This window comes from Lontra canadensis, unplaced genomic scaffold (genome assembly GCF_010015895.1).
Source record: "Lontra canadensis isolate GAN:19392208 unplaced genomic scaffold, GSC_riverotter_1.0 scaffold324, whole genome shotgun sequence".
NCBI lineage: Eukaryota > Metazoa > Chordata > Mammalia > Carnivora > Mustelidae > Lontra > Lontra canadensis.
In genome coordinates this window covers 61,986-85,907 of record NW_022631318.1, presented here as the reverse complement: position 1 = coordinate 85,907, position 23,922 = coordinate 61,986, and the positions used below count along the sequence as shown (strand labels likewise).

General features: G+C 41.9%; 1 protein-coding gene across 1 annotated transcript in view; it reads left to right on the top strand.

Moving 5' to 3' along the window:
• LOC116862780 (metabotropic glutamate receptor 3) overlaps window positions 1-16,761 on the top strand; it is a 76,497-nt gene extending 59,736 nt beyond the window's left edge. The window contains exons 3-4 of the mRNA XM_032850174.1: window positions 2,293-2,467; window positions 16,210-16,761. Of these exons, the coding sequence (XP_032706065.1) occupies window positions 2,293-2,467; window positions 16,210-16,283 (249 nt within the window). The 3' untranslated portion in view covers window positions 16,284-16,761. The remainder of the gene's footprint in view (window positions 1-2,292; window positions 2,468-16,209) is intronic.
• The last annotated feature ends 7,161 nt before the right edge of the window (window positions 16,762-23,922 follow it).

The window sequence follows — 23,922 nt, the reverse complement described above, 5'->3', positions numbered from 1 at the left end:
TGCACTCCCTGACTTTTCTTTTCCCCTTGTTCACACTCCCCAGTCCACCAGTTGTTTCCCTCTCAGCCCTGGTGAAAAATAAGGAAGACGCTAGAAAATTCTTACATAACTGGATGGTTTTGTGATCTCTGCAGTGTTTTCTAAACACAGGTTCTTAGGATACCTGATGGTGATTAAGGGTTGTTTTTCATGCAATATTCAGAAATTTCCAGCTGCTTTCTTTTCTCCGGCTAGTCCTTGAGTGAGCTGGCTGGCAAATCCTACCTTAAGTAGTCCCTTGGGGCTCTGTGCTCAGTCCCAGGGCACCCAGCTATACCCTGCCATTGGCCTCTTTCTAGGAAGGACTCCAAACTCCTCCACACGAGCCCAAGACTACCCATGATGGCTCTTTTTAGTGTGGCCCATCTTGCCCATGCATGGGACTCACATATCTTTTGTTCTGATAAATTCTTACAGTAAAGGACAGTCTCTGTACAGTAGCAAGCTGTGCCAAGAAAGTAATTAGCCTTTTCTCACCTTCTAGATTTCCGAGACAGGAATCAGGCTCCAAGCCAGGGCATCCTCCTCCCGCAAGGAAAACCTTAAACCTTCTGTGAAAGGCCATAAGGGAGCTCTCCTCTCTAGGTCTTCATAGCAAGGAGATAAGCTCAACCTTCTTCCTTCAGGGAGGAAGGGCCTACAACTCACAGCACAACGTTTCCAATACATCTTCCTCCTAAAAGCCTCTCCTCTCCTTGTAATGTCTTCAAGTGCGGGAAGTTTCAACATTAAAGGCATGTTTTTAGAAAAGGTTTCCTTGAAAACTGGCACATCGCAATGTGCCTTGCCTTCATTATAATATCTGATATCTCTCCTGTCAGCTCCATAGTCAAGGCTGAGGAGGGAAGGGTAGAGCTCTAAAGGAAGAATACAGTCCTGATACTGTTTATCTATGTAAAAATAAAAACAAATTACGCTGAAAATTGGACTTGCTATAAATAACACTGTTATGATTTATCAAGTTTCTTACGTTGTGGAATGAGATAGTTGACTCTTTTCTGAGCAGTTAGCAAAAGGGAAAGGAGCCTGCAATGTGGGGGCCAAGTAGGACAGTTAAAAGGGACAAGAGGTTTAAAATAGAGAGGACAGATTGTGCTTTTAGCATATAAAGTAAACCCAGAGTCTGAAGAATTACGCTACAAGTATAACATGAATTTTTTTTAGTCACAAACAGAATGCAGCCTTCTAACGTTATGTGGCTTCTCCAGTTAATTGTTCAGTCTTCAGCTTTCTTTGATCAGGGAAGAAGGTAGGACACTTTAGGGCATGAGAGATTATGCTATCTAGTAATAGCATTGTCTGGAGAAAGAGGACAAAGAAATCTAAAATTACTCTAGGATTTACAGCTACTCTGAGTAGAAACTGAAACAAGAAATAATTAATTTCTGTTTTCAGTACTGAAAGCAATAAAATATATAGAAGCTAATTTAGGATTTTCCAGAAAATGTATGGGAGCTGAAGTTAGGACAGTTGATGAGATCAGTGAAGATGAAGAGTGAAAGTCAACAAATGAAAAAAAGATGATAAAACCTAGTTCTGAGTTGTACTTTCAGGGGAGGCAAAGAGGAAGCAACAGAAATTCCTCTGTCAAAAACAGGTGTATGGAAGCCTAAAGAACAAAATGATTGAACAGGGAGTACCAGATGTATCAAAATTTCAGAGAGGTGCCAATGAAATAACTAAAGATGGAGACCCCAGAAGAAAGTTGACGATGTTCCCTGATTTTGAGTAGGGAAACCAATGGCTGATAGGCAGAATTCCCAGCAAAAAAAGAGAGATGAAGGAAAGTGTAAAATACCCCAATTTGTTCATGATTATAGTAAATCTTAAACAAGCCAACTTGATTGATCGACTGAAACCATCAGCAACCTGGTCAGTTCATCACTGAATATTGATATTTTACTATTCAGGATTCTGACTTAGGGGGTTCTGCAGAAATGTCATTCTACAAATATAAAGAAGAAAACAAACAAAACAAGAAAATCCAGGTAGAGTCTTGGCAAGCATTCAGGAACACCCGACACAAATGTGTTTGCTTACAAATCTTCAGTGACGTTTCCATGAACATCCCAAGCCCAGAAGATCCCATTTAATTATTATATTGGTTTGGTTATACTAACAACAGAACTGTGGATGATTTGGTTTTTTTGTTTTTGTTTCCTTTTTTAGTTTGGTCTTTTCTCAGTGTTCTTTTTAGTAGCCACATGATTGAATTGGCAGCCAGACATTTAACGAGACAACCCTTTCTTGTAGGTGCAGACAACAACCATGTGCATCTCCGTCAGCCTCAGTGGCTTTGTGGTCCTGGGCTGCCTGTTCGCACCCAAGGTGCACATCATCCTGTTCCAGCCGCAGAAGAATGTGGTCACACACAGACTGCACCTCAACAGGTTCAGCGTCAGCGGAACTGGGACCACGTATTCTCAGTGTAAGTACGGAACTCGGTGCTGACCCGTCCGTGACTAGCGCTGGAACAGACAACAGGCTCAGAGGGGACGCCAAGGACATAGTCAGGCAGGGACAACAAAGGGCCATCCCCATGAACAATCTCAATTCCATTTTCGTAAGTCCTGACTCAACCCCACAAGTCAGGGGCCGTACTAGGTGCTAGGGATACGGAGGGGAGTGGACGAGTCAAAGCGCCTCTTTTGGTAGGGCACGCGGTCCAGCAGGGAAGACAAACATTAAATTCACAGGGACAGTTAGGGTGTCTGGCCATACTATGGAGTCTGAGAACTTACTCCTTAGTCCTGACTCTGTGACCAGGTCGGGGGGTAACCTCGAGCACCTCACTTTACCATTTGCAGTCCTACTTTACTCACGGGTCTGGAGAGTTGAATTAGACTGGTGCTCTGTAAAGGATGTTCTGTGTCACCGAGATGATGAAGGTGCTTCATGAGAAATTAAAAAGGGAAGATGACTGAGTAAGACGGAAAATGGTACATCCTGAATACCGCTTTGGAAGTTCAAAGCACCTCCTTGAACATGAAGTGTTTGTCTTAAGAAACTGTACAGCCACGCAGCCTGTTTAGCTGTGATTTACTGTTTCTTAGATGTAGTCGACGACATTTAAACCAGCTAATGTGTTCCCACAGAACACACCTTGAAAAATGCTGGAGTACATCTGCCTCCTGCTTCAGTGACATGATGGTTTTTGGTCGAGGGCCAGCTAAGAAGCAGTGTCAAGTGCAGGACAGCAGAGGAACCCCGCCCAATTCACGGTGGTTTCCCCTGCTGACCTGCAAATATCTGAACACTCCTCTTTGTGAATCACTCACGTAATTCTTGGGCTCAAGGAACCTAAAAGGGACAGGCTTTTAAGCCATTTTCAGCTTCTCTGTGGTACAAAGCCTGAGAAATTCACTGACGGAAGGGGAGGGAGGAGGAGGGGCGAAACCACAGGAGGGGGAAGGAAGACTGGAGTGACAGAGACAAATGACTACTTCACCGTTTTTGCCTCGAGTCGATGGGAAAGGATGCTTCAAAATAGCTCAGCACCACAGAGTGAGCAATCACATTAGTGCCCCAGATTCAGCAACAAAGTATGAACTGTAACAAGGCTGCCCTTCCCCCAGCAAACACAGGCAAGGCTGCTGGCTGAAAGGCAGCTTTCCAGGATGCACCGTTTGTATCTACCACTCCCGGGTGGAGACAGGGATGTGACTGTCTTTCCAGATGCCATTACCAGGCGTCCCCATGGTTGAGTCCCAGGACATGGTACAACTTGTAAAACGATTTTCCCTGGACCTTAGAGAAACCTGCTTACTTCTTGAGCAAACAAATCTCTTTTCTAGAGCCCGACTCTTAACAGCTAGCGAGTCCAGACAAGAAAGAACTGGCAATAACAAAGAACAACAATGATAAGAGCGGGGAACAGGGACTGTCATTCGTTGAGTATTTTCTATCTGCTGGGTATGGTGCTCAAGGTTATACACACGTGTGCACCTGTGCCATATCTTATTTAATGCGCACAATGCCAAATATCAAGAAACCGGCATCCCACATATTGAAAGTGGCAGAACCGGAATTGAGAGTCAGTTTCTCTGATTTCAAAGGCAGTGTGTCAAACCACCGGATGGTGCCACTTGACTCAAACTGCAAGCTGGGAGATTTCCCGGGAACTTAGGTCCATGGTAGGCTTTACCGGAAGAAAAATAGGAAAGTTCCCCTAGGCTGGGCAGCAAGATATACTTCCGAGAAAAAGTCATCTTGTTCTCTGAGCTCAGAGTTCCTAGTTGTTATTCAAACAATATAACAAACTCCTTAAATCTTCCACAGACATGGATACATGCAGACCTCAGTAATTTTGAAATGGCAGCATTTCCTGATATGTATATAGGAATTAACAAATTCCTCCAGGAATAACAAGGGCACTTGACCCAACCAAGTCTCTCTTCAGAATTTCAAAAATATCCATTTACACAAAAGTAACTTCTGTTGACCACAATGGATCTGCTTAATCTTTTGCTCAGAATGCTAATCTCTCAGCGGCCCAGTTAATTCTTCAAAGTCAGCATCTACCCAGCCCAACATTTTAGAACAATTTTTTCACGCAATGAAATTTTAAGTAAATTTTTTTCTTCAGAAAAGACCTCATTTTTAAAAATAGTCTTTCTCTAATTTATATTAATAAAGTGGTATTAAAATATTAAGGTGAAGAATTTTTCATGTGATACCTCTGGGCATTTCAAAGTATATATGTAACAAATACATTAATCCATTATTTGTAATTCTTTATCTTTCAATCAAAATAGTTTTACTTGTGGGCTCATTTTATCCCATGAGTACTAGACATTACAATTTCTGATTCACAGATGAGAAAATATAGGAGGTACTTCTCAAAGATATACAATGATTCAAGAATCAAAACTGGGTTTCCTGACTTGTGATTAATATCTTACCCATTTTAAGAAATTGGAAATACAGTCACTCATGGAATTCCCTCATTCATTAAATGCTTGAGTACCTTCTACACAACAGAAATATCTAAGCACCTGTGTACATAGTGGTAAAGAGGACACATGCCCTGGTCCCATGAAACTCAGTATCTAGACAAGTGTTGTCCTTACTGTAGTATAGGACCCATTAATGGGTTGTGAAATTTATGCAGCATGTTTGGTCAGCAGTTTTCAGAAGAAAAAAATTAAATATATCAGAGTTCATTATATGTAATAAGGATAAGTAGTATTTCATGAAATTTGCTCCAGAGGTGATATATGTATACAAGGTCCAGGTAAAATGTTTATTACTATGAATTGCAGCCAAAGAAGTTTGAAAGACACTTGTCTCTGGGACCTAGTTTATGGATGGACATGTTACTGACCCACTATGATGACAGTTAAAGCAACCGGTTTAATTCTCAGTGCCTGTTTCCTCCATTAAATAATCAGCTCAATTTATATTCATTTCCTTCCTAAATGCCAGGAAGTACACGGTTTTGTAAATCAAGAAATATCCTTAAATTGCTCCGAGTTCATTAGGCAAAGCATATGTTTTACTTAGTTGGCATGTAATTTATGTTCTGCTAAGTATTATGCAGGCATTTTACTGTATTGAGTTATTATTACCAATATTGTTGCTGGTTTTCTAATTTAATCCCTCCAGATGGAAAACCAACAACTCTATGTGTTGATGAGAATATGTTAGTGCAGCATCAAGGTTACCCCACAACCCATACATACATGTAGGTAACTATTCCCACATAGCATACTTCCCCCAAGCTTTGTGACTTCAAAACAATAACCTTTAAAAAAAATACAAATGAAAATAAAACAATATAACGCTTTTATCATCTTAGGATTTGGTGGGCCCAGAATGCAGACAGGGCTTGGCTGAGCAGTTCATCTGCTCTTGTGAGGCCTGGACCAGGTCCTTCTGTGGTTTCAGCAGAGACTGAGCTGAGCTGGAGGCCCACAGTCACTATGATCTCAGACTTCACAGCTTGGCAGGACGACTTGCCACGTGCAATCCTAGAGAGGATGACAAAAAGCCTGCCCAAATTTGAGGGAAGGGGCATAGACGCCCCCACCTCTGAAATAATTCATGGCCATTTTTATTATGACACATTCGCCCAAGCCTTCCCCCAGTACTGCAGTTTTATCAGAAATCACAAAGATGAGACACAAGCAATCCTGTTAACGCCAAGAAGTTACCCAGGCCAGAAGGTGCGGCCAAATTCATTCCCACTTAATTCTCGGGCAAGAGTAGGAAATGCCACCTCATGTAGGAGCCTGGGTGAGCCACCTGACAGCAGCTAAGGTGGCTGAGAGCAGACAAAGTACTAGTATTGGATTTTAAAGCTGAGCAGTTGCTCCAAAAAGATGGAAAAGCATGACCAAACTTAGAGGCAGGCATGGACAAAAGGACATGTTTAGGGACATCTTGGAAAACTCATGGTCTGTGAAATGTTTACATCCCGCTAAGTGCCAAAAAGAACAATTTTAGTTGTATCTGATTAACCATATATGCAGTGGGAGTCAAAATAATAAAAATGAAGGTAACATTCATTTTTCTCTAGTAAGTACACCACTAGGCCAATGGCTCCCAATATCTGTGAACCAAAAGGACAAAAACCAAACCAAACCAAACCAAAACAAAAAATCCTCTTTTGAATGAAGTTCCCAGGCCCCACCTAGAGATATGCTGAGTCATATGGTCTGGGTCAAAAGCAATCTGGTTTGTAACAGATACTCCAGCTGGTTCAATGGAAGTGGCCCAAGGGACATATTTTGAGAGCCTCGGCCTTAACTATGCTGCCTGCTTCATCCACTATTATCAGTGCGGGCCAGGGAGAGCCTCGGAGAGGACCCTCATGGAGGGAGCAGGCAGTGGGTTCAGAGGGGGCCAGGTGTTCTGAACTCCCGTCTTCTGTCTCGTGCCACAGCCCCGTGCAGCTACGATTTCCCCATCTCTCTCTGGAATCCTCCAGAGAACGCATTTCTAGTACAGAAGTACCTGTCCACACAGAAGACATTTAGTGAAACTGGGAATACTCCCTCAAATAACACTTAACTCAAAGACCGTAAAATCTTCAACTCATACTTGTAATGCTGCTCATATACCCCCACACACAAGCAAACATTCTTCGTATCTGAATGAGAAGGAGGAGACCATCTTTGTTCAGCTTCAGAAGCACAAGGGCTTCCCAGAGCTGGTTCCCAAAGACAGGCAATCAAGAACGTAAGCTGCAAGTGTAAGGAGAGCTGCCTAATCACGAAGGACACAAGCTGGGTGTACGCATGAGGTTATGCAGCAGAAAACCCTAGGGCCTCCGTGCAGGTCGGAATCTTGTGGACACTAATACGAGTTCTAATCAGCGCAGACTGGGGAGGGAGAGGGAAGAAACAGGAGTGTGTCCAATTGTCTTCCGAGCCATTCTGTATCCAGACTTGGTCCCGTGGGGATGTGTGTTTCTCCTGCTCGTGGTGATCATTCAGAGATATGCACGCCATTATCATTAAGAACAGTCAAGAGGGTTCTGCTAACTAATCATGTTCAGATTTGGGTCCCGGAGGAGCCGCAGGCATATGGAGATTGATTTCTTCTGCCAAAACCTTATTCAGAAAGTCACTTGTCTAGGTGGTGAAGTGCAAATGGCTTCATTAACAGAATCACTCTTTATTACAAAGGATTTTCACGTTAGAAGGAGCAGTGGTATAAAAAGATCAAGTGAACAGTCTTCCAGACTCACACTCTAACTTCCCACAGAACTACAGCAACTGAAAGCAAGCCCATGAGGATCAGACTGGGCATTTGTCAATGGCCAGGCCTTTGAAGATACCCCAGTTAAAAGGGGTAAGCCATTACGCAAGTCTGAATATGACTTTATACAAGAAAAAAAAAAAAGGCACATCACGTCCAAGTTCCTTCTCAACAGCGCAAGCCCAGAAAATGAGCATAATATGCCTGCACTTGACAGTCGAGGGAGTCCCACAATGACACTATGTACTAGACCAGCCAGGAAAATTAGCAAGTTATTTGGCGACACAGACGGAATTGATGGTCTTTTCTGCCACAGGCATAAGTATATTATAAACATAAATCCTGCTGGCCAATCCAGGAAGAGCCAAGAGTTTTCAGCAAGCTAAGCCATCTGCTGCTTCCAAGCAGAATAGACCTAGTGCATCCACATCAGAGAGAGGTCAATCCAGTTTCCCTTTGGAGGGGAAAGTCACAAGATGCCTGAGAACCTCATTCCATCCTCCCAGGGCGGGAGTAGAGGGGGGCCCTGACTCTCACAAGTAACCCTGCATGTATCAGGGAACAGATGTTCACACTCCCCCTTTCTTCTACCTAACATTTCCATTGTGTTTGTCTCACAATTGCCTTTTTGCAACCCCTAAGTCATTTTCTCTTTACCTCTACTATTTCACTAGGTTTTCCCCTAAGCAAATATAGCCTACCTTCTTTAATGACAGTGACCAAAGGGACTCGGGCTGGAAGAGAATGCTAACCACATTTCGGGATGGGAAAACCAGAGCCCTCTCTGTTAGACACTTTAAGGAATTTGATAAGTGAAGTCACAGATAAAATTCTCGAAAGCAGTTATGCGGCTATTCTGCCTCTCTGGATTTTCTGCCTCAGCTCAGTTACCAAATGCATCTCAGAGATGATTCTGACAGCGAGAACTTTAGCATCTGCAAGTTCAGTGATTTCTTTTTTAAATTAGAAGCCTTCTCTTCAGTGCCACACATGACAGCATCTTGTTCTACCGGCAAAGGTGCAAACATGTATTCCTCTCAAAAGCCCATTCCAGGGAGTTCAATGGCATAAATCATGTCCATCAGAGACCCCGGTGACCCCGCACCCAGGCTGTGCAAAGGGAACGTGTGCTATTCTCAAGGGGCTAGCCACAAAGCTGCCCAGAAAACGTGCTTTGGTGAAGACAAAACAATGTCATTAATGGTGACTGGCTAAATGTTCATGTCCATGATAAAATTTCTCTCATTTAAATATAGTTTAAAAGTAAGCATCATTTATTTTGCGGTTTTTATTTTTTAAAAGATTTTATTTATTTACTTGACAGAGAGAGAAAGAGAGAGGATACAAACAGGGGAGCGGCTGGCAATGGGAGAAGGAGAAGCAGGCTCTCCACTGAGCAAGGAACCTGATGCAGGGCTCGATCGCAAGGCCCTGGGATCATGACCTGACCCAAAGGCAGTCAGTTCAACCACAGAGCCACCTAGGTGCCCCGCATCATTTGTTTTTGGTTTTTTTTAAGCCTCACTTTCTTGCATTAAATGACACTGTACAGTTCCCTTCTGTCCTGTGTCATTGAATATAACAGAAACTCAGTACCCCAAAGAAAGCCCCTTAACCAGAGATGCCAAAAGTCACATGCATTTCCATGTAACCCCAAATCTATTAACACCTTTGGGGACATGGTACAATGTTCACAACTATGTAGCTGTGTTAAATTAAAAAGGAAATATGCATATAGTCAAATACTGCCCATACACTGACTTCAGACGGTCAACTCCTTGAAGCAAGCAAATTTATTCTGTACTATTTTTCCTTCCAGTAAGTGAAATTCACAGGAGAACATTCATAAATGGAAATATCTATATCCTCAGAATGGGAAAATGCCTATATATAGAAAAAAATTTTTTAACATCTTCCCTACCTAGAATAATGTCAGAGGCTTTGGGAGAGGGACTCTTAGGAGGTAACTGTGATCAATTTGAAGGATAATTTACTCCTTCATTCAAGAAGCTTTTGGGTTGAGGCTCAGCTCTAGGCACTGGGAATGTAAAGAAAAAAATAGCCAAACCGAGAATACATAATAAGTCAGGTTTTGATAAGTGACAGGGAGAAAATAACATGAAGCAAGGACAAATACAACCACCTGGGGACACACGGTTCCCCTTTTCTATACAGTGGCCAAAGAAAGCCTCTCCGATAAGGCACCATTTGACCAGATGCATGATGAGAAGGGGACAGGGGAGCCCTGTCCGTATCTGGGGAAATGCAAAAGTCCACAGCTGGAAGAACAACAGAAAGTCCGAGAGGGAAATGACCAAGGATGAAAATAAGAGGAGAGGAGGACAGAGAGGGGCCAGAGCAGGAGGACCTTAGAAATCACTTGTTTTCTGAAAGAACTGGGAAACATGCTTCAAGGGTACAGAATGACCCAGCTGTAAAAGCATTCATTGCCCTCTGCACTTTGGCTTGTAGGCAGGACAGAGGACGGGGAGCAAGCAGAGACGTAACTGAGGAAGCTATGGCTGAGTCCAGATGTCTGTGGTTCCCGTCAGGGCGGCAGCGATGGAAGCTAGTCAAGTGTCCAGATGCTGTGTGTAGTTTGAAGGTGAAGCTGACAAGATGAGCTGCCCTAGAAGGGAGGATGAATGCCTGACATTATTTTAATTTTTTTTTTAAGATTTTATTTATTTATTTGTCAGAGAGGAAGAGAGAGAGAGCACAAACAGGCAGAGTGGCAGGCAGAGGCAGAGAGAGAAGCAGGCTCCCTGGCGAGCAAGGAGCCCCATGTGGGTCTCCATCCCAGGATGCTGGGATCATGACCTGAGCCGAAGGCAGTGGTCCAACCGACTGAGCCATCCAGGGCCTGACATTATTTTATTAGTGCTGGACACTGGTGGCCTGATTGATCCCTAGACAAAGTAGCACATACATCTCTTAGCAGCTGTTTGAGCCTCAGCGTGAAGGGGCTTCCGTTCCTTGGGTAAGAAAGAGGAAAAACCCAGAGATGTTGGGAAAAACAAAACAAACAAACAAACAAAAAACCCAGAGATGTTGGGCAACTAAGGGGAAGCCAAAGGAATGCAAACTAGAATAGCACCAAAAAATTATTAAGTCCTTCCATTTTCAAGTTATTTATTGCACTTCCACTTTCATACGCCTTCAGGGAGGAAGAGAGTAACAGAACGTGACTGGAAAGAAAGCATGACAGGGGTGCCTGGCTGGCTCAGTCGATAGAGCATGTGATTCTTAATTTGGGGGTCACGAGTTCGAGCCCCAGGCTGGGTGTTGAATCTACTTGAAAAATAAATAAATAAAAATATTTTTTTAAAAAAGGAAAGAAAGCATGACAGTATATCTTGGCCACAGTGGACTGGGGTGTTTAGTCAGAGACCGAGTGGAATTTCTGTTGATAAGGTAATTATGCTGTATTTTGGGTTATAAAAAAGTGCCTGCCATATTTTCTTTCCATGAATCTTGTCTCACAAGAAATAAGTCACTGAATGAGGAAGGCTTTGCATTCATAAGCTCCAACTCCACATTTGGAAATTAGATCTTGGATCTGTAGATTTTTATCCCACATCATCATGAATATGATTTCCTCTGAAATCTATCTTTAACAATTTAAGACCATTACCTAGAGAATCTTAGCCTCATTTCTTAATAACTTCCACTGTGAAATCTGACATAGCAAGGCTACCAAAACAGTGGCCAGTGGTGTCCCCATTGGCGCAGATAACCTGTATTAATCAGCAGAAGAACACCTGGAATGGGACCTCAGGGCCCCAGCCCAAATAAAATTAAGGTGATGAGTAAGAAAACAGGTTCGATAACAAAGCAAGAGGACAAAGCAACAAACAGCTGTTGGAAACTGAATTCCATGACCATAGCATTAAAATATCTCAACAAGCAGACATGCCGGGAAAAATTATTTGGGGTTACCAGGAGCAAGGAAATAGAACAGATGGGAACAAAGTAGAATGTCTGTTCTGTTTAAATGTTTGTTTTCCTTTTTTCCCAAGTCTGCTGTATTACACAGTTAGAGGAACACACTCAGGAATCAAGTCTCAGCCACTCAAATGACTAACAGACTTGGCATCCGTAAGAATCTATTAAATAAATATGTTTAGCATTGACTGAGGGTTCAGGTCCCTGAAAAAAACGGGGTCCTTTTCTCCACAGCCTGGCCAGCCTGTGCATGACAGGTGGAGAAGAAATGGATTTCACAGTGCGAGACAAAGCTGCCACTTGGCTGCATTGATTTCCAATGCCTCCCCAAAGTGTGTGAAGTGAAATCTGCCTTCTGATGGGTGTGAATCGCCCTTTTGTGATCAATGGTGGAACTTACTGGGTCCTTTTCCACAATCTTCTGTTTTCATTTTGCATTACACCACTTTAGCCTGGAATGACTAACAACTGCTGCTCACCCCCCACTCTCCCCCCCACCCCTGACAAAGCCCAAAATAAGCCACCATACCTCTTGTTTCTGACAGAAAGTAGGATTATAGAAATTTGCTTAACCGCACTTAGGAAAATGGGCTAAACTTACACCATTAAAAACCTCATGAGAATTTCATTAGAATAATAGCAAAAGCTCATCACAAACACACACATGGAAATGATAGTACTCTTCTCTCCCCCAGATTTCACTACCTTGGGGAATAACAGATGGGCTAAGACGAGAGGCGTATGTAAAATATTTATGAAAGGCGAAGTAATTGAGATAGTAAACTCATAAAACAGTAATTTCCTCTACTATATTCAGCAGCATGGACAAAAATGAGGATATTTTTTACATAATAAAATAAAAGGCGCTGGCAGAAGCTGCAGATGAAACACTAAAAGAGAAGCAGAAAAACACGAGTTACCACTCCCTTCAATACACTGAAAAGTGGTTGGGGAAGAAGTGACTACAGAAAGAGTCTGGGTGGGGGTGGGTTTCACTGTCGTTATTCCCGGTAAGACAACCTTGAGTTCATGCGATGTGTATTATCAAGGCCTGCCATTGCTGTGAGTTTTATCTTCTTTGCAAAGAATTTGGATGCTCTAACATAGGGCATTCCCTTCAATGTCCCTGTGATGCAGGCAGGTGAGTTGAAGTTCTTCTTCAGATTCCCATAATGGTATCAATGTGGGGGCAGGGGGGAGGTGCAGGGGAACCTGATGTGAAACTATAACTTGGGATTTTCCACATAACCACCTCTGTAGCCCCTGTCCTTCCTACCCACCTAGTCAAGATACACTGAATTTTTTAGACATTTAGAATGCAGTAAGCAAGAAAAATCGTAAGCTTGAACTTAAGAACAGCATGACACTGAGCTCCAGAATAGCGTGGGAATATCACAGTAGGTTTCCAAAGTGCCGACAGGAAGGTTATTAGACTGATCCAAGATGAACACAGACAGGCATGAGCGTATCAGTCCCTGGTTCTCCTACACGTACCCCGCCCCCCATGACCTAGGATTCCTCGTCAAGCTCAGAAAATAAAAAATGGGCACAGAAATAATAAAACTTGATCCTGGAAAAGATGAAGAGTTTAGTCAGAATGTCCAAGGCATCATGCTTGCCACATGGATGTACACAGGATGTATACAGCCTGAACCAGCAATCCCTGCAGGGGTAGGGGGTGGTCAATGTCACAGTGTGGTTGGAGAAGCAAAAAGGCCTACCTGTCCCAAAAGAAGGCTGCCCATGTGCCTCCTATCTCCTGGTCATTTCTTCAGGTAGAAAAATTATTTCCTTCTTGAAACTTCTGTTCTTTGAAATGCAGCCATTTATATGGTCATTCAGAGAATATTTGTAGAGGATCTATTCCATGACCAGCAATTGGGATGAAATAATGAAAAAGACAGAGCCTAGCATATTTTCTAGTCAAGAGTATTCATAGACTTAAGACACTAACAACAACAACAACAATAACAACAACAAAAATAGGCCAGAAAAAAAATCTGCTTTGAAATTAGGTAATGTGGCAGAGAATAACTGGTCAGCTCTTTAAATTACGTGGCCTGATGATAGCCTTTTTCAGAAGGCATTATTTCAGATGCAGATGACAAGAAGAAGCCAGACACATGATGGGGAGAGGGAAAAACATTCCTGGCAGAGGCGGTGGCTACTGCCAAGGCCTGCCATCGCTGGGATTTTCCATGCTAGAGACAAACACAAAAAAAGTGAGGGAAGAAATCACAGAATGAAACAAATGCAGAGAGATAGAGGCACGATCTGACACACCCAGAGATGTGTCATATGGAGGAAGGAGAGCACAAAGGGGATCATCAGAGGAGCCCAGGGCAATGACTGACATTTCAAAATAAACTCTCACTGCCGTATGGAGAATGTGTGGCAGGGCAGCAAGTGTGAAAACAGAGACGCCAGCGGCACAACTGTCCCAGGAGCCACATGATGGTGGCTTGGCCCAAGGTGGTGGAGGCACAGAAAGGTGGACGGATGTGGGGAGTGAGTTGACTGGGGCACATGACTGGTTTGACATGGGAGGAAGGACCAGAAAGGAAGGAAGTATAACTGTTAGACTTCTGGCTCAGGTCACTGGCTGGAGAGTGAGACCATTCACTGAAGAAAGGAAGACTAAAAGGGGGACAGGTTCGGGGCTCAAGAGTTACCCTTTGGTCACCTGACTGTGAAAATGCAGGCAGAGCCACCTACGGAGGAGTCTGGCAGGCCTCCCACGTTTCTACCCAATGATGGTTGGACATCACCTCCCCTTGTTCTTTCTCTTGCCTTCCCTAGCTTTCATGAAGCGAGGGTTACATAAGTAGGAAGAAACTTCACAAGGAGTAAAGGAAAACCCTCACATTTGAAATTATCATCATCATCCTTTTCCTTCTAGTATTTGTCTAGCACCCACTGTGTTCTTCACTACAGAAAGGGAGCTTGTGACATGTTTTCTCCCAAAGTTGTACATTTTTAGTGGGATCATATTGTAAAGAAAATTGAACCTGATCCTACAAATGATCGAAGGAACAATATCTCCAAGAGTTAGCGTGTCACTGGACTCTGCTTAACCTCAGACAATCCCAGAGACTTGTCTTTATGGCTTTTCTTACACACCTAGCAGAGTAATCAATGCAAAATTGAGGAGTTGTAGGCTCCCTGGTGGGAGCCTGCTGAAAGACGTCAGTGCCCCAGATTGGTGATTGAGCATATGATCTCAACATTTATAATTAGTTTCTCCTTTGTGTTTAAAGAAAATCATATGGAAAAATGTCATTTTATGGGGCAAGAATATTTCCACTATCAGGCACAATACTTCAGCAGGAAATGAGCTTATATGATTATTAACCAAGTGATGTACTTAAAGAATGGGATAGCTGACATCAGTTTGACCTGGGCTTTGGTCAGGTAGCCAAGAGGATCAGTTCCTTCTCTGCAAAGCATATCATCATGGACAGGCCAAGGGATGCAACATGAACAGCTCTGAAAGGAAATGTAAGTCATCTCTGATTCTCTTGGCTACATAGTTGCACAGCCCAGGAAGAATGGGGCTCCTTGCCTTTGTTGTTGTTGTTGTTCTAATTCAGTAAAAAGACAAAGCTGTATGTAGATTTCTCATAAAAACAAAACCTTTAAAGTAACATAAGATATGCCTTGCATTGAGGAAAACTAAATGCCATATACCAAATGAATATAAACACCCGTGTTATACTCATACCCTGACACTGTCATCACTATTATCATTAACAAGAGCCTCAGGCCTTTGGAACGTCAACCCTTCTGAAAATTGTTAAGAATCTCAGTTCTCAGCACCCCAGCCCTTGCTGGAGTGTTCACAGAGGTTATCCACTTGAGCAATGAAAATGCATCAAACCATTCTGTAAGGCAGTGGAGTTCACAGATGACTCGTGAGACTACCCAGAGAGAGCAAATATAATTGAGGTCCTAAAACTGTAACTAACTGGGGCACCTGGGTGGCTCAGTGGGTTAAGCCTCTGCCTTTAGCTCAGGTCATGATATCGGGGTCCTGGGATCGAGTCCCACATCGGGCTCTCTGCTCAGCAGGGAGCCTGCTTCTCCCTCTGCCTGCCTCTTTGCTTACTTGTGATCTCTCTCTCTGCCAAATAAATAAAATCTTAAAAAAAAGGGCCATAATTAAGTTAACAATCTTTAAGAAATTTGCAGTGAACTCTCAGTTTTGTACATTCTATCTTAACCAATGTATAGCTTAACAGAGCTAATTTTAAATCCATAAGCGACTCCTTTCAACAATGATGATGCTTATGAACTCTCCAAGAGGGATGACATTAACGGAGGTAGGCGCCAGGTACAAACGAATTTTGAGCACAACACATTTAGAAGGTTGGCCTACTACAGCATTAAATCACTTATCTTTTTCCAAAGTTAAATTAAAAATGGGTTTTTGAACTCAATTTTAACAAGGTTCTGGGATCATCCGTTCCATCACCTACGTGTCTCACTTGACTAACACCGAATTTTCTGACCTGTTTTGTTTTCCAGCTTCTGCCAGCACCTATGTCCCCACGGTGTGCAATGGGCGAGAAGTTCTCGACTCCACCACCTCATCTCTGTGATTGTGAATTCCAGTTCAGTTCTCGTGTTTTTAGACTGTTAGACAAAAGTGCTCGCGTGCAGCTCCGGAATATGGAAACAGAGCAAAAGAACCCTAGTACCTTTTTTTAGAAACAGTACGATAAATTATTTTTGAGGACTGTACAGTATATAGTGATGTGCTAGAACTTTTTAGGCTGATTTTAGCGCCCCTATTATTAACGATTCCCCGGGACATGGAAATAACCATTGTTTACAGAGCTGAGCATTGGTGACACGGTCTGACAGGGTCCGTCTAAACAAAAATATGGTGGCAATATTAGGTAACTTTTTTCCTATGAAGTTTTTTGTAGGTCCTTGTTGTAACTAATTTAGGATGAGTTTCTATGTTGTATATTAAAGTTACATTATGTGTAACAGATCGTTTTTCTCAGCACAAGATAAAAAGCATCTGTATTAATGTAAAAATACTGAGAATAAAACCTTCAAGGTTTTCCAGCATGGTGGATAATGGCTTATTCTTTTTTAGTCACTCTAAGAAATTGGAATAATATGTTGACTTTAGATTATTTCTACTTTTAATGTCAGCTGTAATTTTCTATTGTGCTTCTCTTTACACTTACGTGTGCTCTGAACACAAGCTGTAACCCTTCTAGACAGTTCTGAGCAAATCTGGACTTTGGAGATCACAAAGGTCAGAATTTCACTGATGATACCACAGCTCTCCGGCAATGTCAGTGGCCAGATGACAAAACGTATGGGGTTCTTTAAGCCACATCCGTACCGCAGCCCAGAATTTGCCCAAATCAGCCTCTGATACAGTCAGGAGAGGTTTCTTGCATTCTGAATGCAGGCACTGTGGCCTGCCAGGAAAGGCGCGATAGCTCTCATTTTCAAAAGCATAAAGATGGGAAACTATTCTAATACAACTATTCTAAACTAACCAGGAAGTTACTAGGAAGGAGGCTGGGAGAGCATCTTGTCAACCCATTGGAAAAACACCCTCACCAATGAGAGCTAAATGGGGCAATAAAATGCAGGATATGTTATCATCCAGGGCGTTTCTGAAGTCCCCATTCATGTTTAGTGACATGCTTGTCACTAAACTTGGATATTTTACAAAGCTCAATGCAGGAATGAACAGGGAAAGTGTGGATAAAGTAAAACTGGCTCATTTTGTACCCACACTTTCCTACTTCCCCTTTTAAATCCTTCAGTCACAAATAGTTTATCAATGTCGGAAAATTCACTAAGAACTCATCTTCCTGCCAGGTCCTGCACCATGTACCATGACTAGAGAACATACTCATGTCCTGTGGCTGATTTAACAACCTACCACAAATGGGATCACTTAAAGTAACAGAAAAGTTATTCTCTTACAGTTCTGGAGACCAGAAGTCCAAAATCAGAGTGTTGGCAGCACTGTCCCCCACCGAAGTTCTAGGGGAGAATCCGTCCCATGCCTCTTGTAGCTTCCGGGGTTGTCAGCTTCCTTGGCTTGTGGCCCCATCACTCAGGTCTGTGGCTCCATCTTCACATCACCTCCTGTGTGTCTAGCTTCCCCTCTGTGTGCTTCTGATAACAATAGTTGTCACTGCATTTGGGGCCCACCTGGATAGTCCAGGATAATCTCATCATAAGAGCCTTAAATTGTTCATATCTGCAAAGGTCTTTTTTTCCAAATAAAAAAACATTCCCAGGTTCCAGGGGTTAGGATGTAGATCTATCCTTTGCGGGGTGGGGGGTTTACTCTTCAGCCCATGGCAGAGAGAAGATGTCATGTAGTTCCTGCCTTTAAGGACCATAAAGACAGGAAATGATGCTAATGGAAGAAGTGTGACTGAGGAAAACAGTGAGAGGAAGGAGGAGGAAATCAAGGATAGAAAGGGCACACGGGGGGCACCTGGGTGGCTCAGTGGGTTAAAGCCTCTGCCTCGGCTCAGGTCATGATCCCAGGGTCCTGGGATCGAGCCCCGCATGGGGCTCTCTGCTCAGCAGGGAGCCTGCTTCCCTTCCTCTCCCTCTGCCTGTCTCTCTGCCTACTTGTGATCTCTGTCTTTCAAATTAAAAAAAAAAAAAAGAGCACACAGGCTCAATAATCAGGGCCTGGTTCATTAGGACGTACCAATGTTATTTTTAAAAAAATTTAGAAATTATGAGCAATGGCACACAGCCAACAGGAGTGGGCTTGGAGGACATAAAATGAGGAGTCAGATGTTTGAAATTCTCTCCTTCCTTCTGAATGCATTTGGATCAGCAATGGAACCAATCCATCCAGAAGTCATCAGATGCTCAAAGACAGCAGTGCAAATCAGTCTCTGAAACTCATATTCAAGGAAGAACCTGTACTGGGGGGAGTGGGTGGAGAGGACTGGATAGTAGATTCAAGGCAGTAAATGGCAGAAGAGCATCCTGCTGTGGGGAACAGTGGTGGGAGTGCCAGATACGTGCAACCCAAATGAGCATCTGTTCAAGGTAAAGACTGAGGCCAGGCTGATGGGAGGGAGAATAAACATAATCCATTGATGGGATGTGACAGCTGGAGGAAGGCCGTGTCAGATGGGTGGTTCAGAGACACAGCTGATGCCTAAAACAATCAAACTGATCATGGATCTTCTTAAACAAGGCAATGAGGACATGGGTGAATCTTGAGAACACTGGACTGGGGAGGAGGGTTTTGACCTACGGGCCACTGTACCTTTCACACTCCGCCTGCACACTGGACACAGAGTAACTGACAGTTCTCATCATTCTCTCCTTCTTTGCCCTAAGCCTTGTTTCCTATTGGAAAGAGCCTGACTTAACATGTGATCTCTAGAAATAATTTTTTGGAAAAACATTCAGAGTATGTATGGAAAAACAGCAACTGTAAAACAATTTTTACATAAGCTATTTCGAACAAATAGGTTTTGATTTTTTTTTTTTTTAACTCTGGTAAGAACATTTCATCCTTCCAGAATATAAAACTGGTTGAGCCGATCCTTCTTTGCAAACTGTTCCTGAGTTTCAGGAGGTCAAGCAGGACGATCTGCCCTACTTATTAACATATCAGAACCTAATGCTATGGGTGACAACCGTTGGCATTCAGAGTGTTTACAGTCCCTGAAGCGCTCTGGGTCCTCTCCAGTTTAAATACTACTAGATCCTCTTGCCCACTCAGATTCATCATGGTAATATAAAAAAGTCCCCGTTTTCAAGTTGTGGGGCAAGCTGGTTGGCAGACCACACAAGGGACAGATTAAGAAAGAAGCTGATAAAGAATGTGATTCAGACAGTGCACTTTTACAACCTTCTCCTCCACTTTCCCTGGGCTAGCCCCTGCTTTCCTCACTTAGCCATCACGATAGTTTCAGGTCCCAGAGCTCTTCGCTATAAGCCTGGAGAAGCCAAGAAAAGTGAGGTGCCAGGAACATGGAATGGCAGTGTGGATTCTAACGGCCATAGCTCTAATAACAAAGGTCCAAACCTGTGAAGAAGGCCATGATCGCCCCTGCCTTGTGACACAAAGTTGAGGTTTATAGAACTCCCACTGGTTTAACTCTTTTACTTCACCCAAACAATGTAATCTGAAAGCAGCCATCTGAGATAAAGGAAGAATTGCTCCGCTCCACACAGAATCTACCGATATCCACAAGCTATTTTAGAGCTCTTCTTCTAAGACTCATTAATAAGATGAAAATTCCAACAGATTAAAAGCTGAACTGGGACATTTTATTCAAGGAAATTAGAGGTCCATTTCTCGAGCCACCATCATTAAAGGAATCCCGTCTTTTGTAGCTCAGTAGGTCTTAAAATAGGATTTGGTAAACTTGTGTGGATGGAGGTGTGTGCTTGCCTGGACGCAGGCAGATGGATCAGGTGAGCCTCTCTGGTCAAGATTCAAGCTGGGATTCAAGATTTTATGCTGAAACTACTTGTATACATCAACAGCCCCTACTTGGGGATAGTACGGTTACTTTAAACGGATCTATATGTAAGACTGAGTAGTATCTCCAAATCCACTTATCTTAGCAATAACTATTACACAAATCCCAATAAGAAAAGGTGTGTAAATCAATCTTGCTGGTTGAATTTGAACCTACTCACATACTCTAGCTTTATCATTTGCTAGTCAATATCTAGAACTGAGTCCCAAAACTACAAGAGAAACGCAGTGCCTTTGTGTAGGTGATTACATCATCAAGGGAGCGTGATGGGTTATTTCCTTCCTGCACATCTCTAGAGACTTGAGAAACTTTTTGAGGTGCTAAGCACCTAACAGGCCAAATCAGATTCTTCTGCATCATTTTGTTTGTGGGTGGCGGTGATTAAAACTAATGGTCACCAAACCACAGCTCGCAGGCCAAATCCTAGTCCAGCACCATCTTCAGAAGGCCTGTGAACCAAGAATGCTTCCACATTTTGCAATAGTTGAGGAAAGAATCAAAGAAGAATATGTCATGACAAGTGAAATTTAAATGACACTCAAATTTCCATGTATATAAATAAAATTTTATTGGCATGTAGCCACGCCCATTGGTTTACATTATTGTCTGTGACTGCTTTCATACTACAGACTTGCAAAAGAGACCACATGCCCTGCAAGGCTGAAAATATTTACTACTTGGTCCTTTACAGCATAAGTTTGCTGGTCTCTCTGATCTAGACAACTACAATAGTAGTATCAATTGAGATGGTAATATCAATATCCACTACAATAGTGTTACCAGTTTTCAAATATTTGTCCCCATCTTCAAGCTTTACTTCCTTCATTTATGATCCTAAAAGGAACTCATCTGAAAATGTTAAGCTAAAAGAAATAAAATCCAGCAAGAGTGTCATCTCTAGCCAGTCAATGTGAGGGTGAAATCCATTTAACATTCAATGAATGCATCAGATGTTGGGTTGTTTTTTTGTTTTGTTTTTGTTTTTGTTTTTTTGCTGTTTTTTTTTTTTTTGATTTGGGGGTTCTTTTTTTGTTGTTGTTTTAAAGTTTACTCACCATGGGACATCTTTAGGGCAACCTGAATTTAGGACTTCGTCCTGTAAATCGAGCTAACATCCATCGTTATGATAAGATATGTGAGGATATTTTCTCTCAAGAGGAAGACCTACTCTACATATCTTCTATTTAAAAAAGATAAATGTGAGCAATACACTGACTTTAAACTTGCCAGTGAAGTCATCTTCCCACTCCAACTTCCAGGAAATTTACTTTCATGAGGAAGAGAGAAATGATCTGCACATAAACCTTTCATTAGGAATCACCAAGAGCCACATGAAGTAGTTCTACTAATAGATGTCAAAAGACAGTTGTCCCAATCTGTCTTGAAGAATCAGTCAATCATGACCCATCACCTGGGAACCTAGAGACTCCAGTTCATAAATGACTGGAGCCAAGCAATTCCTCCACATCACCCTTTAAACCACCTTTTCTCCTTGGGAAGAAAATAATCACAAAACTCTACACAAAAATACTATGAAACATTTTTAATCCTGGAAAGGACTTGATTTACTAGTAACCAAAAAGGGGAAAAGTCAACAGGAATAAAATTCAGTCTTTTAAATCAAGTGGACACATATCAAATTGCTCAACATTGTTAAATGGCATGATGTAATTTACCCATAGAAGACATTGTCTCATCCAGTGGAGAAGCGATTTAAATATGTTTTGACAGAGTGCTAGGAGATATTATAGACGAGAGTGGGCTTAATGTAGTATTTAAGGCTTCAAAACCTGTGCCTTTTAGAAAAATAATCTAGAACTTCTCCTACCATTTATGAGGGGAAAAAAACAACAAATGTCTATTAAAAGTCACAGAAACATGATTAATTTGTTTATGACTTCAACATTCCACTAAGCTCCACAAAGGCAAGACATAAAATTACAGTGAATTTTATAGCCAAGATTGGTCTGAATATTCTCCTCATGATATTATTTCTTTCATACTCCCTCAGTGCTTGGAATAAAATGACAGATCACTGGGATCCAAAGGGGGAAAGGCAGCTCCTTTCCAAAGATGGGACTGAGCTGACAAAATCTATTTTATATATCTAAAATTAGAAATAAAATAAATTCTTCAATACAAACTACATTTTCAGAGAGTTCATTAAAATTTAAGGCATTTTTTGACATGTCAGAGATTTTAGTCTGGTGACAGGAGAAGAAAGAAGCTACCTGGGAGCAAATCCCAATTATCTCTATGGCTTGGTACATACACATGGAACACAGCTGAAGATGAAGAGAGGTGACAAGTGACTATGTGGAACCTCCTAGCTCTGTCCAGCCTGGACACCTTTGCCAGGGCTCCTCTGAAAAGAAGCATCTCCCATGTATTGTCATTCTTCTGTTTAAATTTTGATCAAGATGGGAAAGGTTCATCAGCACAGTTACCAGGATAAATGTGAGCAATGCCAAAATAATTTCTTATTAAAAAGCAAGATTTAAGAAACTGAATGTGAAAAAGGTTGATGCTAAGTGACGTCCTTCCTGAATTTCACGACAAACAACAAAATCACGGCAACCTCACCTATACTGATGAATCCCACGGCAAAGATGTACACAAAAACGAACATTCATCCAACGATAACAGGATGGTTCAGGGTTTCACCTACCAGTCGAGTAACTGCAATTATTTATTTTTCTCCCACTTTCCACCAAAATAAAGACATCACCTGCTGAATCAAAAGTTACAAGTCATACTTCCTTGAAAGGCTTGGGGCAAATCTTACACAAACCCTGCCCCTATGGCCTGCCTCTCAGGCAATCACCAGTCTTTTTAAAAAAATTCTAGATTAAGATCTACAAAGATTACTGTTTATTGAAAACAAACCAGAGCACCTTAGATCATCAGTGGTCAGTAAACTCCCCTCTTTCCCAGTTCTAAAACAATAAAGGTTTACACACAATTAGTCAGAGCCAACTTCATTCAAACTTCTTTCAACAGATAATATTCAAGTCGTGCTAATTCTTGTAACCCATCCATCAGAGGAAGTATCACAATTACCTGGATCAATTTTGAGTAAGAACAACACGTATTTCCTAATTACTTATGGTACAACCACATTCTTATTATAAATACAATTAAATGCAGTTTCCCAAAATTGAGTTCCTTCCTTATTTACTCAAAAAGAAAAACTTCTATGGAAGTCATGATCCTCAATGTCTTAGCAGAAAAATAACCATGTAACTTTGATGCTTGATATAGGGCCAGTGTCCCACTGCCATTTTCTGTGAACCATGAAATTATCCTAATACCTTTGCACAGTTATGTGTCTTTATACACAAGCCATCCCACTTTCTTCTTCATGGTTTTGCATGTCATCTGATAAACAAGACTTCTCACTCATTTGAAATTATACTTCCAGCATTATATAAATGGTCTTAAACCATTTGATTTCCATAATACCATCAGCTTATTTGTTTTAATGGAAAGTCTGGCTTCTCTTTGCCTTTTTTTTTTTTAATATTCCTTCAAGTCTTTCAGTCAAGCCCTTCTTACCAGTTCCAACAAGGATGAAATTCCAAAGGCAAATATAAGTTTAGATAACCCAAACACATGTTTACATGTTTATTCTTCCTGAAAGGTTACTGCTTACTTAGGCTTCTGAAATCAAGAAAGACCCTATGGAAAAATGAAAAATTTATTGTCTTTGTTCACCATTTTTTAATAGAAAAGATGT